The sequence below is a fragment of the Hyla sarda genome, chromosome 7 (genome assembly GCF_029499605.1).
Source record: "Hyla sarda isolate aHylSar1 chromosome 7, aHylSar1.hap1, whole genome shotgun sequence".
NCBI classification, from domain to species: domain Eukaryota; kingdom Metazoa; phylum Chordata; class Amphibia; order Anura; family Hylidae; genus Hyla; species Hyla sarda.
Genome location: NC_079195.1, coordinates 44,399,256 through 44,414,592, shown reverse-complemented (window position 1 = coordinate 44,414,592; position 15,337 = coordinate 44,399,256). Strand labels below are relative to the sequence as shown.

The following is a 15,337-nucleotide window of genomic DNA, read 5'->3' as shown; positions in this document are numbered from 1 at the left end:
TACTAGTATTTCCCTGGCAGTAATGTGAAGCACTTTATGGTGCCATTTTTGGCACTGTATGGCGCGTAAGTTAAGTTAAGTTAAAGAAGTTCATAATATAGTGTCTGTACCTGTGTTTAATGGTGGACTGGGAATTCTTGTGTTAATTTTTAGTAGCATACAAAAAGAGTGTTGTCCCAGGTTGCAAAGCGGCCAGAGCCATTACATCACTAGTCAGGTGTAAAAAGGGAGCCTGTCTGGGTGGAGCAACTGCTGAGTGGGTGAAAGATCATTCTCCACTGGTCTTCAAGGAATTTTAGTTTCAATCTCAGCATAGCATGGAAGGCAGCTCATCTGTGCTGCAATGGTTGGGGTGGCTGATGTATGAGAAGGAGAAAAGTGACCTTACACTTACAAACAAGGGATCCTGTGACTTGTAGTTGGAGAGAGGGAACTCAAACAGCAAATAGCCATTTCACAATAAGAAAGCAGCAGTGTTATGGTAATCTCGCAACATAGCCATTTAGCCCCAAGACAAACACAGATCCTTCCTAAGCATGTCCATTACTTTCTGGCAGGTAAGTACTAAAGTCACTTTATGTTGGATAACCCCTTTAAAGTGGCCTTGGCCAAATAGCCATCCCTTGGGCCACCACTGAACCACATCTTTCTTTCCCAGTTCTCCATTTGTACCTCTAGATCCTGGTGGTTGGGACTGGTTTTTGCCATGACTGGACTCTATGTCAAGGGTGAGGTTTGAAATTAGGATCCACAGATCCACTAGGGTAATTAGAAAAGTGCAGGAAAACATGGTGTAACATCAAGAACTAAATACCCAAAAGAGCATTTGAAATAATGTGCAACATTTTGTTTCCCAAACTGTACAGCGTAAGAGGTACATCTTGTATAAAGTTATTCTTTTTTGAAGTTCTTAATTTCTGTTTACAGGGTTGAGATAAGCATTTCATATACAGCATGATTCATTGCCTCTGGCAGGAGCAGGATTTCTGGTAGTGTGGGTGTTTTAGCAAATAAATTGCTAGGAACAATACACATCTTTCATTTCTACAGTTATCATGTTGAATGCATATAATAGAGGTGTGGGAAGGATAACTTTTTTTTTATTCAGATGGGATATAACTTGCATCAAACAAAAGTTTACGGCAAGAAAAAAACATATGAACTTGCAGTAAATGTTTTTTTTTTATATAAACAAGAATGTGTTCCTCGCAAGGAACTTGGCAGCTCTTCTTTCATAAAGAGTCACAGCTTAATATTGTGTTTTGATGGAGCAGTCGGTGCTCTTTAAAAAATATATTGCAGTGTTCTCGGGCTGCAAAAACGAATGTGCTGCTATATTTTGACTTATTAAAAAAGGAAGGAGTAGGTTACAAAGTTTATGCAGTCACATGTATGCGAATAAGAGTCTTCTGTACTTACACAGCTCTGTTATTTTGTAAGTTTACTACTAATATTGTCGTCTATGATATAGGAAACCTTACAATACTAAACAGAAGTTCATAGGGTTTACATATCAGGAGGAGGAAATTAGGAAGAACTCCAGCTCAATGTAGATCAATATGCATAAAAATCCAAAAGAGAAAAACACAGAGGGCACTGTCAGACTAGTCTGTATGCATAGACGGTCCGGGGATACTCAGATGTGAACAGGACAGCAGCCGGATAACAATGTGAGATACTACCGAACGGGGTTCAACGCTAATGAAAGACTAGACGAAAGTGCAAAAATCCATAGAAAAGATATAAGCTATGCACTCACCGTTCCTGAAAAGTATTTCATACGGACATTCCGTTCCAACAGGGAGAATTCATTGATGCGGGGTGCTCAGAGGCAAACAGCCGTTTTCGCACAGTAGGTGTTTGCACACCTACTGTGCGAAAACGGCTGTTTGCCTCTGAGCACCCCGCATCAATGAAGTCTCCCTGCTGGAACGGAATTGTCCGTATGAAATACTTTTCAGGAACGGTGAGTGCATAGCTTATATCTTTTCTATGGATGAGTATATCAATATGCCATCTTTATTGCTCGAAGCTACATGGATCACAGGCAAAACAGGATGTGACGCATTTCGGCCATGTGCTAGCCTTGCGTATGAGTAAGGCCAGCACCTGGGCGAAACGCGTCACATCCTGTTTTACCTTTGATCCATGTAGCTTTGAGCAAAAAAGATGGCATATTGATCTACATTGAGCTGGAGTTCTTCCTATTTTCTGCTTGCAAAGTTTTGGGTGCGGTCTGCACCCGACTCCGTGCTCGACTTGGTGGGTTTCAGGAGAGCTGATATATATATACTTCTATTATATCAGGAGGATGTACTATATACAGGGCCAGTTCTGCCTATAGGTAAAATACGCAGCCGCCTAGATTGCCCTCTTGATGGAGGTGCTGCTCTGCCCGCTGCAAGAAAGTTAGCAGCCAGCATCTAAAGCACCCGCCTCTCATCCGAAGCACTACTGTCACACACACACACACACACACCCCTCCCTGGTACCATAATAATCTGCATTCTTCAGCCTGCTGGAGGAGTGCAGTGCCACCTACGAGGCCAGACAGGCAAGTCAGGTCCCTCCAGCATCCTGGCATCGCGAGCGCCTCCATACATCTGCCCCATGAGGAGGAGGTTTCTTACAGTGTGTCACCCCATTAGTAAGCCAATGGGCAGGGTCAAGGGGTGGCAAAATTAACTTTTGCCTAGGGTGGCAAAAATCTTTGCACCAGCCCTGGCTATATATATCTAATTGGTGGTGGTCTGCCAAATGGGACACAAAGAAAATAGCTGGATACGTAACTTAAAGCTCCTTGGTTCAATACAAATTTTGTAAAAGGGTCCCCCACTTACCATGTGCCAGTCTTACCATGTGACATTACCATGTGTCCCCCACTTACACTTGCCTTTCACTAGCATCCATGTGCAACTGCTACCTCTCCACCTCCTAGAAGAAGCTGTAGTTGTAGTCAAGCACATTGGCCCTAATTTTATTTTTTAGACAGCGCTATCCATTACCAAGGGATGTACAGATAAACCCTATTCACTTGAACAGGGATGTGTTGCAATTCTTTGCAACCAAGAACATCTGGTTGTTAACAATACTGTGCACAGGGTATGGCATAAGTCTGCACGAAGTGGGTCCACCTCTAAGAAGAATGAGTGTTCCCAACATACTGTACTCTTGAGTGTTCATATACAGTAAAAGAGTGAAGAACTGTCATGGCTCTTACCATTGTAAGTCTAGTTTGTTGTCTTTGGACACAAAGGAAACTCATGATTTAAAGGGGTGTACCAAGATTAAAAGTTATCCTCTATCCAAAGGATAGGAGATAGCTAGGGTGTCCGGGCACTGGCACCCCCACGATCACTAGAAGCTGCAGCGCACATGGTCAACTGCTCCATGGGACTTCGAACCTTGCCGACCACTTAACTCAGCAATGATCACAAGTTGCATAGACTTTGAATAGAGCAGTAGGCGACCATTGCTTCTCCATTTACAAATAGTGGCCTGGCTGCCACCACACCCTAGTTATCGCTTTTCCTATGGATAAGGGATAACTTTGAATTTTGGGATTATCACTGTAACGGCTAGTTCTCCGCTTCAGCACATACTTGGTGTAGTGGTCACTTTGGGTTTCTAAATGGAGTCAGCCAGAGGTTTGGACGCCCATCTAACAGACATTTCAGGCCATTAATGATTTTAGTCATTTCATACCTCTATAAATATGTCAAGCATGTCTCTCTCTCTCCATAACATTAAATAATATCTGCAACCAAGGGAAGTTTGAGCAGAGATGGCACTTGCTTTCTGCAGCTGATAAATATGTCAATTGCAGCTGTTCTGGCCCTTTACACAACCGAACCCATCTCAGTGAGAAGTTCATAAGTGTTGTTTCAACTAACCACAATGCCCAGCATGTCCAATAATAACCAGGATCAAGTCAGAATGGGTTTCCTTATGTGTGATCTAGGGTGATTATCATAGCCATCAACATAGCCATTGTGATCCCAGCCAGAGCACAAACGGCACAGTTTTGTTATGTGGGACAACTCCTTGTAAGGCTAGGCTCAGACTACGGAATCTCCGGGCAGAATCAGTCAGCGCTAGGACCGCGCGGACACTGCAGTCTCCAATAGACTGCAATGTGTTCCGCGCGGATTTCTGCCTGAAGAAAGAGCAACCACTTTCTTCAGATGGAAATTTCCAAGCGGATTTTCCGTTCACAAATTCCGCTTCACAAATTCCGAAGTGTGGATTTGTGAACGGAAAATCATTCACTACACTATACATTTTAGCAAGCGGAATTTCCGCCTGCAATTTCAAAGAGGAATTGGAGGCGGAAATTCCGTTGTCTGAACCTAGCCTAAGTGTACCTGTCGATTTAAAAAACTTGACATGTCCTAGAGACATGTGAAAGATTTTGATCAGATGAGGTTTGAGTGTTCAGAAGCCAACCAATTGTTAAAACGAGCGGAGAGAAAAGCCCAGATGACCGAGACAATCACATAGACTTACATTGTAAGTTTGTTTAGCTTGGTGCACTGTGTTCTTCTCCGAGCTAGTTCTAGCTATCATTCGTGGTCTAAACACCTTAAAGGGGTACTCTGGTGGAAAACTTTTTTTTTTTTTTTTAATCAACTGGTGCCAGAAAGTTAAACAGATTTGTAAATTAATTCTATTTAAAAAATCTTAATCCTTCCAGGACTTAGCTGTTGACTTAGCTGTTGAATATTACAGAGGAAATTATTTTCTTTTTGGAACACAGAGCTCTCTGCTGACATTATGACCACAGTGCTCTCTGCTGACACCTCTGTCCATTTTAAGAACTGTCCATAGTAGGAGAAAATCGCCATAGCAAACATATGCTGCTCTGGACAGTTCCTAAAATGGACAGAGATATCAGCAGAGAGCACTGTGCTTGTGATGTCAGCAGAGAGCACTGTGCTCGTGATGTCAGCAGAGAGCTCTGTGTTCCAAAAAGAAAATAATTTCCTCTGTAGTATTCAACAGCTAATAAGTATTGGAAGGATTAAGATTTTTTTAATAGAATTAATTTACAAATCTGTTTAACTTTCTGGCACCAGTTGGTAAGTTTAAACTTTAAGGTTTTTTTTTTTTTTTATTCTAGAGTACTATACTTTTTTAATGTAGGTGACTACAGCTAGAGATGAGCGAATTTACAGTAAATTCGATTCATCACGAACTTCTCGGCTCGGCAGTTGATGACTTATCCTGCATAAATGAGTTCAGCTTTCAGGTGCTCCCGTGGGCTGGAAAAGGTGGATACAGTCCTAGGAGACTCTTTCCTAAGACTGTATCCACCTTTTCCAGCCCACCGGAGCACCTGAAAGCTGAAGTAATTTATGCAGGATAAGTCATTAACTGCCGAGCCGAGAAGTTCGTGACGAATCGAATTTACTGTAAATTCGCTCATCTCTAACTACAGCATAAGCTTATGCACATTTCTGAGTTATCACTCTGCTGTGAAGGCGTACTGTGGATGTGATCCCTTGTCTTTGGAGAGTAAATAGGGCTTGAATTATTTAGTTCCAACTGGTCTGCATCCAGATATAATATGATCATGCAAGAGGCATGTTTTGGCACAAAAATAACAAAAATATTGTATTTGCGTAAGGAGTAAAATATTGTCCACATATGTCTCCACATGGAGAGAAAAGTCTTCACATTTTTTAAATAAAGTCCCTCTCTGTGACTTCCGCCACTGATATACAACCAAACAAATGGCTGGACGCGTCCCAGGATGACCGCTATCATGCTGACTTTTCATGGGTGTTGGCAACGTAAACCAAGCCAGGACTTTATAAATAGAGAATTATTAGCAAATATTTCTTTGCAATAATACAAATCAGACTGATGTAGCAATGCTTTTCCCTCTGTTCTTCTGCAGATTCCCATTCCCAACAGTGTTCAGCAGCTGCAGCAAAAAGGACTTGGACACCAGCCTGGAAAAGGGAGTGGGCATGTGTCTATATAACATGCCTGAAGTAACAGAGTCATTTGGAGAACAGAAGTGTGGAAATGGATATGTGGAAGAAGGAGAACAGTGCGATTGCGGAGAACCAGAAGTAAGAGGCCTCCTGTAGTCTCTATAATTCTGCGAATATACAGCATGTGGATGCGGTTATATTGCTACTATATACAGAACCAGATTAGGGTTGATGGGTACAAAATAGGATGACGGCCCTATCTTATCTCTGGAACCCAATACCAGGGTTGCAGCTCCCATGAGGCGCTTGCCTCGGGTCTTGCTGCAAGGGGGCCCCAGGGAATGCCTTCTTAACGTAGAATGACCATGGAGGTGGTACCATGGTGCACTGCTAGGTGAGTGGATATGATTGGGCATCATCTTATTCAGTCAGTCCCTCACCATGTCCTAGGGGGACATACTAGCAGCTAGTCCTCCTCCTGGCCAGGTGACTGGCTGCAGTGCAGCAGTGACTCTACATGGACAATCTACACCAGGCTACCACTGGCAGGCAAGACCTATGTGTTAGTCACATAAGGATCGGGTGTGATGTCAGGGGAGAGAGGCATTGTGGCCTGAATGAAAAGCCAACCCAGGCCCAAGCTTCTCTGACATTTGTGGACCAGTTACAAGGTTTTTATATACGGAATAAAGATACGAAATCCACTTACAAATGGTGTGCCTTGAATGATGACACTTATTCCTGCTAGACCGTGTCGGTAGTTTAACGGGTAATTCACGTGACAGATGCACTTTAATATTACCGCATATGGCATCCACAAGTGTGGCACTATAGCATTCACTGTGCATGCTATGATATGATGCTTCATATACTGGGGACAACCCATAAACCACTGCACTCTAAAACATCATACTATATGACAAAATTTATAGAGCTATAGTGTCATGTTTGTAGAGCTAAAAGCACAAGAAAGACACAGTTCGTTGGCCCTGACCTCTCGGCATTTTCAGGTATTCCTCCTCTCTTGCAATTACAGCATGCAGGTGCAAATGCCTTCCAGTGAAAACAGTCCGGTGCCTCTATCCGCAGAGAGGCAGCCCTGCGGACCTGACGAAGGAGGGAGCCCCTCCGAAACGCGTTGTCCATCACAAATACTGATCCTTTTTATGACTACTAATAAAAAGTGGTCATCATCCTTTGCGCTATCTCCGACTGCTTATTCCACTCCGCCGGTGTAGCAGTGCAGCGCCGCAATTTTCACCCACGGGAAGAATAGGAGACCCCTGCCGGGACTCCTACCTCCCATACACGCTACAGTCTTCTTGGTTCCAGGCACCATCCTGCATTACAGAGATTCAGCTAAGACCCCTGACCACATGATTGGCACCAGGGACCCAATGGTCTTTTAGGCCTGTCCCCTTCAGTTGTATAGTATAAACTTTGCCTATAACAAAATACAAACAGTAAAATAATTTGTGCGAGGTGCACAACACCTCCCCTGATGTCTGATAAATGTCAGCGTTGATGTTTTATATTCTGTAATTTTTTCTCATATGTACAAAAAACATAATTTATTTTTGCAAAATCCAAGATGTTTTAGTAAACGGATGCCATCCCTTAATCTTTGAGCCGCTGCTCAGGAGTCTTGGGAGGCTTGTCTTGCTCCGGTGAACAGTATTATTTACAGGCTCTATTGGAATAGCAGTTAAAATATCCATTTCAATTTTCATTCAGAGGGGTTAGTAACACGAGGATGAGTCTGCGAACTAGAAAATGATGAACACAGATAATTACTGATAAGGTCTCTGGGTGTAGATATTATTATTATTACACAGCCAGCGGGTTCGGACTGTTACATTCTTCAGGTTTCCAGGGCCAAATAGGGATCAATTGGCAAGGGCGGGTAATTCTGTAGTCCGCTGGAGTTATTACATAACCTGCTTATATTATAGACTTGGTGCCTTTGTCCACAATTACTTTTTTCTGACCTTTGATCCTGGTGCACACATAGACTGAATGACACTGCTCTCCACCAGAAAGAAGGTATGGAAGGAGGGAGACTTGGAAATACTTATGTGGAAGAGGGTGTGATGCAGGGCAGATGGAATTACCGTAGGGGCTGATGGCAGTAACCCCTTGTATTTGTGATGCCAGGGCATGGTTTAGCCTCAATACCACCCGAAGGTATAACCCTGGGCTAGGCACGGAGGCAATAATGACTCCAACGCCAAGTTACAGACAACGTTAGCTTTACTGAGTGACAGATGGTACAGTCTATATAGTTCTGCCAGGCCCACGAAGGTGACCAGTGACTTCAGAAACCTTAAGGGCTTGCTGGGACTTGCATTAGATTTGGACAATTTTAGTGCAGGCCACTCTGACTTGACAATAGATGACTGTGACTGACTTGACTTGACTTAAGATTGACTAAGCTGTGACTGTAGCTTACTTGTAGACTTGAAGGCTTGTGGCTGCAGGACGGACTTGAGGCCTCCTATGGACTCCAGACACACTCTAGGACTTGACTGCACTGGACCTCAGCAAAGACGTAACTGAAAATCAAGAGCAAAAGAGCGAGAGCTAGCTCCACCCAGGGCTTATATGGGGGAGACTAGGAGGGGTCCCATAGGTCACCCTTAGGTCACATGGTCACTGATACCTCACGGGATTACACTAACATGACAACTCACATGACAACTGGTGATCACACGTTAACATATCTTAAAGCAATAACACTCTTACATACATTTTATAGTATAACACATGACAGAAAATATATATATGTGGTGTCCCGGTACCACATCCTATCCCGTACCTGTGTAAATAGGTCCCCATAGCCTGAGTCCCTAGGACGTCGGGTCCTTATTGTCTAGTCCACTCCTAGTCACCTCTCATCTAGGTATTAGTTGTCTAGTAATTATTTAGGATTTATATGTAAAGGATTGTATAAATGTATATAAATAGTTAATTACCTGTCTGGAGCGTAGCAGGACCTGCGGGTCACGTGATCAGGTAAACTCTATGGTTTTTTGCGTAAGGACATTTGGAAGTCCCTGTGACGTATTGCGCCCACTATGCTTTGTGACGGTGAGTGACAGATATTCGGACCTATAGAAACAACCCTGCCCCTGCCCATATAAGGGAGCAGCGGCCATGATTCTCTCTCTTGTTCCTGTGCAGCCAAGCAGTAAGCATCTCTCTTTTTCCCGGGCTGTCAAACGATCAAGATCTGCGCAGCTATCGTCCACAGTGAGTTAGGCCTGAGCCTTGCGGCAACGGCTGATCTATTCAGAATCTTGAGTGTATCAATCCCTAAGCACTCTGCAGGATCACCGGACCTTATCTATCCCTTAAATCCGGATGGATCTTCGCAAATTACCTTAAATTCAGAGACTCGTATTACTATTCAAGGTCCGCAACAACTGTCAGTCACTGAACTATATAGAGACTGTTTGCATGAGACTGTTATTGTGCATTGGATGTACCGCAAGCATTTAAGTAAAGTTTATCCAAATTCAAGTACCTTGTGGACCTTCAGTCATTTTATGCATGCACCTATTGTTACTGGGAAGGGCGGCGATAGGCCAGAGAATTACCTCAGCATACTAGCCCTCAGCCTGGCGTCACGAACTATAGGGTTAACTTTAACCCCTCATCTACCTAAACAACACCCCAGCTACCATACACCCCCCAAGGGCTACCACATATACATAAGAGGACAGGTGTCGGGGGGCCAAGGGGACACTGCAGGGAGGCTGCCTAACAGGGCAGCAAGGGTACAGGGGTATAACTCCTGTACTTGGGCCACCACACTTACATTTCTTTATTTTATAGATAGATATGTGGTATCTACCTGGCATTGGAGAGCACCCCAGTTAGGCAAGTCAGCGTCCCATTTAAGAGGCCTCAAGAGGGGCCAGATGAGCTGCTGAGCACTACAAGGAAGGGTCGAGTTTTTACACCAAATATAAGAACTCCCAATCCATTCCCTTATCTTGTATAGATTGGTGCTCAGTTATCATGTAAGACGCTGTGTGGCCGAATAGCAAACATTTTTACTACAATCGGCCGACAAACGAGCATTTGCTTCTTCATCGGCTGATCACAGCATTTCTCTCTTTGGCCAATAGGAGACAGACAGGGTACTAGCCATGAGAGCTAGAGACACCATGCAGCTAGTTTGATTTGGATGCCCTCCTCATCAGAAAGTGGCGCAAGATTGGGAAAGCAAGTTCCCCATCTCTGAGCACTGAGGACAAGCAGGGCTCTGTACACTGAGGACAAGCTGGGCTCTGTACACTGAGGACAAGCAGGGCTCTGTACACTGAGGACAAGCAAGGCTCTGTTCACTGAGGACAAGCAGGGCTCTGTACACTGAGGACAAGCAGGGCTCTGTACACTGAGGACAAGCAGGGCTCTGTACACTGAGGACAAGCAGGGCTCTGTACACTGAGGACAAGCAGGGTTCTGTGCATTGAGGACAAGCAGGGCTCTGTACACTGAGGACAAGCTGGGCTCTGTAAACTGAGGACAAGCAGGTGTGGTAGGCCTCAGGGGTAGGGTAGTACAGTCAGGGATTTGCTTTGGTATATCAGGGGTTAATGTTAACCCTATAGTTTGTGACGCCAGGTTGAGGGCTAGTATGCTGAGATGACTCTCCGGCCTATCGCCGCCCTTCCCAGTAACGATAGGTGCATAAGGATAAAGACTGAAGGTCCACAAGGTAGTTGAATTTGAACTTGCATAAACTTTACTTAACGGCTTGCGGTACATCCACAGAGTAGTAACAGTCTCAATCAAACAGTCTCTCTATACTTCAATGACTGACAGATGTTGCGGACCTTGACTTTAGATAATAGTCTCTGAATTCAGGGTATATTGCGAAGATCCGTCCGGATTTAGGGGATAGATAAGGTTCGGTGGTCTTGCAGAGTGTTTAGGGATTGATACACTCACAGTTTGGAATAGAACAGCCGTCGACGCAAGGCTAAGGCCTAGACTCACTGATGACAGCAGCGCAGATCCTTTCTCGTCAACAGCCAGGAACCAAGAGAGAGATTAATGGCCGCCGCGCCCTTATATGGGCAGGGGTGGGGCCGTTTTTATTGGTCCAGCCATCTGTCACTCACCGTCACAATGGAAATGAATGCATTACGTCACAAGGACCACCCAAGGTCCTCAAGCAGAAATACGATAGAGTTCACCCGATCACGTGACCCGCAGGTCCTGCTACACCTCCCACAGGTAATTAACTATTTATATACATTTTATACAGTTAAACTTCCACAAATAAGGAGCATAGGACTAGAGCAATGGCTATAGGGGTGAGAGGTGACTAGGGGTGGACTATACAAAAGGACCCCGACGTCCTAGGGACTCTGGCTATGGGGACCTATAAACAGGTACCGTATAGGATGCGGTACCGGGACACCACAAACCTCCTAACTTAAGATAAGTCGACCTTGACGCCTGTCCCCTAAAACAGAGGGACTAGGACTAGAACAGGATGATCTATAAATTTTCTATACATCCTAAGTAAACATTGAACACATTTACATTCCCTGATACTCTCACTAGTATCTGGACTACACAATAGAAATGTATCTAGACATTTATGTTATCTAGACATTTATGCTATCTAGACATTTATGTTATCTAGACATTTATGCTATCTAGACATTTATGAAGCTATCTAACCTTTAGTTTCCAGCTCCTTAAACCTTTTGTTAAACTTACTTTACATTTTAAAACTTACTAGACAATTAGGCAGCTATCTGACATGTAGTTGCTAGCTACTAAGACATTTTCTTAGCTCTCTACACATTTTTATGAGGCTAACTAGACATTAGTACAGCTCTGTATACCTTTAGCATCAAGCTGACTAGACATTTTTATTATCTCACACATTTTATTCTTTTTGCCAACATTGAGTTACCTGTTAGTACACATAAGATATACTGGCTAGCCTGAAGCTAGGTCACAGTAAGATTGGCTGCTAGAGTCTATCGGCTACACGCTAATTACCCCTAGAGCACTTCACATAACCTACCTAGGTTACTTTAAGCATTACGTGTTTATTTCTGTATTTGCAAGAGTATCTACTGGCCAGGCAGAACATCTCACACACGCAACGAAGGAGAAGAAAAGTGTACCTAACAGTGGCAAAAATTGGACATCATTAGGCTACAATTCCTAAGGTGTTTTCTTAAGTGAGATATTTACTCTAAGTGAGTAATCTAGAGTACTGAAAAGTTATAGGCAGTGCATTGAAGTGGGTTATCAAAGGTACTATGTGTGCAGGTACTAAGTGTGAGTCGTGGTACCTTATGGGTAGTTTGCCCTGTGGGGTCCTTTGAGACCGCCGCAACACCACCTCCGAGTCATCAGGAGTTCCTTCGCTTGGGGATTCTTCACGAACTTCAGTCCCCGAGGGACGAGCTGGAGGGCTGGAAACAGAAGCAATATCTTCGGTTGGACTGAGGGGTTCTCTGAAGGCAGGTGGAGTAGGGACATTCAGATCTGGAGTTGTCACAGGAGCAGGACTAATGTTTGGTGTAGCAATCAATGATGGTTGACAGGGAGCAACAGCTATTGGCAACTGGCTGGGCTGAGCAACCAGCAGCGGCTGGCTGAATGGAGCTGGAAACGGTATACCCCAATACATGGTAGGCTACTGAGATGGAAACAAAGGAACGTCCATAGTGGGATGAATTCCTTCTCCCGGCACGTATTCTCTCACTGGCATTGTTGGAGGTGGAATAGAAGTATCAGGAGGAGTAGAAGGAGGTGGGCCAAGCATATCTTCTTTCAGGCACACTTTTATTCTATTTCTGTGGACCACCTGTGGCTCGAACCCATCCTTCTGTATCTCATACACGTCCGTCTCAGGGTAAGGTACCGCAGTAATGGTGTACGGTTCTTTTTCCCACAAGGAGTCCAATTTATGGGTTCTAGGGAATTTTCAGAGCCACACCTTATCCCCAAGCTGTAAGGGCTGAGCCGAAGCATGTCGATAATAATCTTTCTGCTGACGCTCATGAACTTCACCCATTTTCTTCTCAACAATGTCCTTAGCTTCTTCAATTCTTCGTTGATGCTCTGACACCCAACCTTGGGAAACCTGAGGAGAATTGTTGAAAGGTGCTTGCAACCCGAAGGTCCGATCCTGTGGTAATTGGCCGTGTCGGTCCATCATCAGGAAAAAAGGCGTATACCCTGTAGAGCAGTGTACAGTGTTGTTGTAAATTTCCAGGAGTTCAGGCAACAGCTGTGGCCACTCTTCGTGCTTTGAGACAGAGGCAGCTCTGAGTGAATACTTGGTTGATCCTCTCGCAGAGCCCATTCCCTTGGGGATGGTAAGCCATCGTCCGGAGCTTCTTGCAGTCATGTAACCGGCAACGTTTTTGGAACAACTGGGCTTCAAAGGCGGTTCCCCGATCCGTGAGGACCGATTCGGGACACCCCAGAGGTTGGATCCAATGACGATAGAAGAGCTGAGCCGCAGTCTTGGCGGTGAGATCCTTGACGGGGACCACAACCACCCACTTGAAATAATTATCCACCATGGTTAGAGCGTGACAGTAGCCAGATCGAGTGGGGGCCAACTTCACATGATCCAAGGTAACAATCTGGTTCGGTCTCTCCGTACAGATAGGATGCAAAGGGGCTCTTGCGTTCCTTCAGGGATTCTTGATAACATTGCACACGGAGCATTCAGCACACCATTTCTCGATGTCTCCCCGCATCCCAATCCAGTAAAATCTCCTTTCGACGGTGGCCTCTGTCTTATGGACCCCGAAGTGTCCGGATTGATCATGATAGGCATTCAGGACCATGGCTGCATCTCTTCTGAGAACCACAATCTGATGTATGCGGTCTCCTGAGACTGGGTCCAAGGAATTTCGGTAGACCAACCCCTTGTGCAGGAACAGGTGATTCCTCTGTCACCATAGCCGCTTCAATTCGAAGTCCCCCTGTGTCTTGTGTACCCGAGTGGGCACTTTCTTGTGGAGGCAATAGTCCAAGAGGTCCCCGATGACCCGGCTCTCATCCTGAAGTGTCTTCCATGTAGACAAATCTTCAGGGACTTTGGGAGATTCAGGTCCGTCACCCACCTGGGCAGTTAGAGCACTCTGGCTCACGAACCTTTGGTAGAAGGGAGGCATTTCCACATCTTCCCATACATCTTCAGCAGGAGGTGCTTCTCCCGGGGCCATGCGAGAAAGTACATCCGCATTAACATTGGTTTTTCCGCTGCAGTACTTAATGTTGAACTCATAGTTGGCCAACCGAGAGGCCCAGCGCTGTTCAAGAGCCCCCAACTTAGCAGTGTTCAAGTGGGCTAAGGGGTTGTTATGAGTATAGACCGTGAAGTGAGTAGCAGCCAGATAGCCCTTAAACTTCTCAGTAATGGCACAGACCAGGGCCAGGAGCTCCAGTTTTAGGAGCTATAGTTGGTGTCATTCTTCTCGGCGCCTCGAAGATGTCGGCTGGCATAGGCAATCACCCTCTCTTTGCCATCTTGCACCTGAGATAAGACTGCTCCCAGACCTTCGAAACTTGCATCTGTGTATAAACGGAACGGCAGGCTGTAGTCAGGATACGCCAAAATGGGGAGTTCAGGGATTTGCTTCGGTATATCAGGGGTTAATGTTAACCCTATAGTTTGTGACACCAGGCTGAGGGCTAGTATGCTGAGATGACTCTCCGGCCTATCGCCGCCTTTCCCAGTAATGATAGGTGTATAAGGATAAAGACTGAAGGTCCACAAGGTAGTTGAATTTGAACTTGCATAAACTTTACTTAACGGCTTGCGGTACATCCAATGAGTAGTAACAGTCTCAATCAAACAGTCTCTCTATACTTCAATGACTGACAGATGTTGCGGACCTTGACTTCAGATAATAGTCTCTGAATTCAGGGTATATTGCGAAGATCTGTCCGGATTTAGGGGATAGATAAGGTCCAGTGGTCTTGCAGAGTGTTTAGGGATTGATACACTCACAGAACAGCCATCGCCGCAAGGCTCGGGCCTAGACTCACTGATGACAGCAGCGCAGATCCTTTCTCGTCAGCAGCCAGGAACCAAGAGAAAGACTAATGGCCGCCGCGCCCTTATATAGGCAGGGGCGGGGCTGTTTTTATTGGTCTAGCCATCTGTCACTCACCATCACAAAGGAAATGAGTGCATTACGTCACAAGCAGAAATACCATAGAGTTCATCCGATCACGTGACCCGCAGGTCCCGCTACACCTCCCACAGGTAATTAACTATTTATATACATTATATACAGTTAAACTTCCACAAATAAGGAGCATAGGACTAGAGCAATGACTATAGGGGTGAGAGGTGACTAGGGGTGGACTATATAAAAGGACCCCGACGTCCTAGGGACTCT

General features: G+C 45.0%; 1 protein-coding gene across 9 annotated transcripts in view; it reads left to right on the top strand.

The window, feature by feature from the left end:
* ADAM12 (ADAM metallopeptidase domain 12) overlaps positions 1-15,337 on the top strand; it is a 686,181-nt gene that overhangs the window by 530,799 nt on the left and 140,045 nt on the right. For all 9 annotated transcript variants that reach the window (XM_056532977.1, XM_056532982.1, XM_056532978.1 and 6 more), the window contains one exon: positions 5,900-6,077. In XM_056532977.1, coding sequence (XP_056388952.1) covers positions 5,900-6,077 — 178 coding nt within the window. The remainder of the gene's footprint in view (positions 1-5,899; positions 6,078-15,337) is intronic.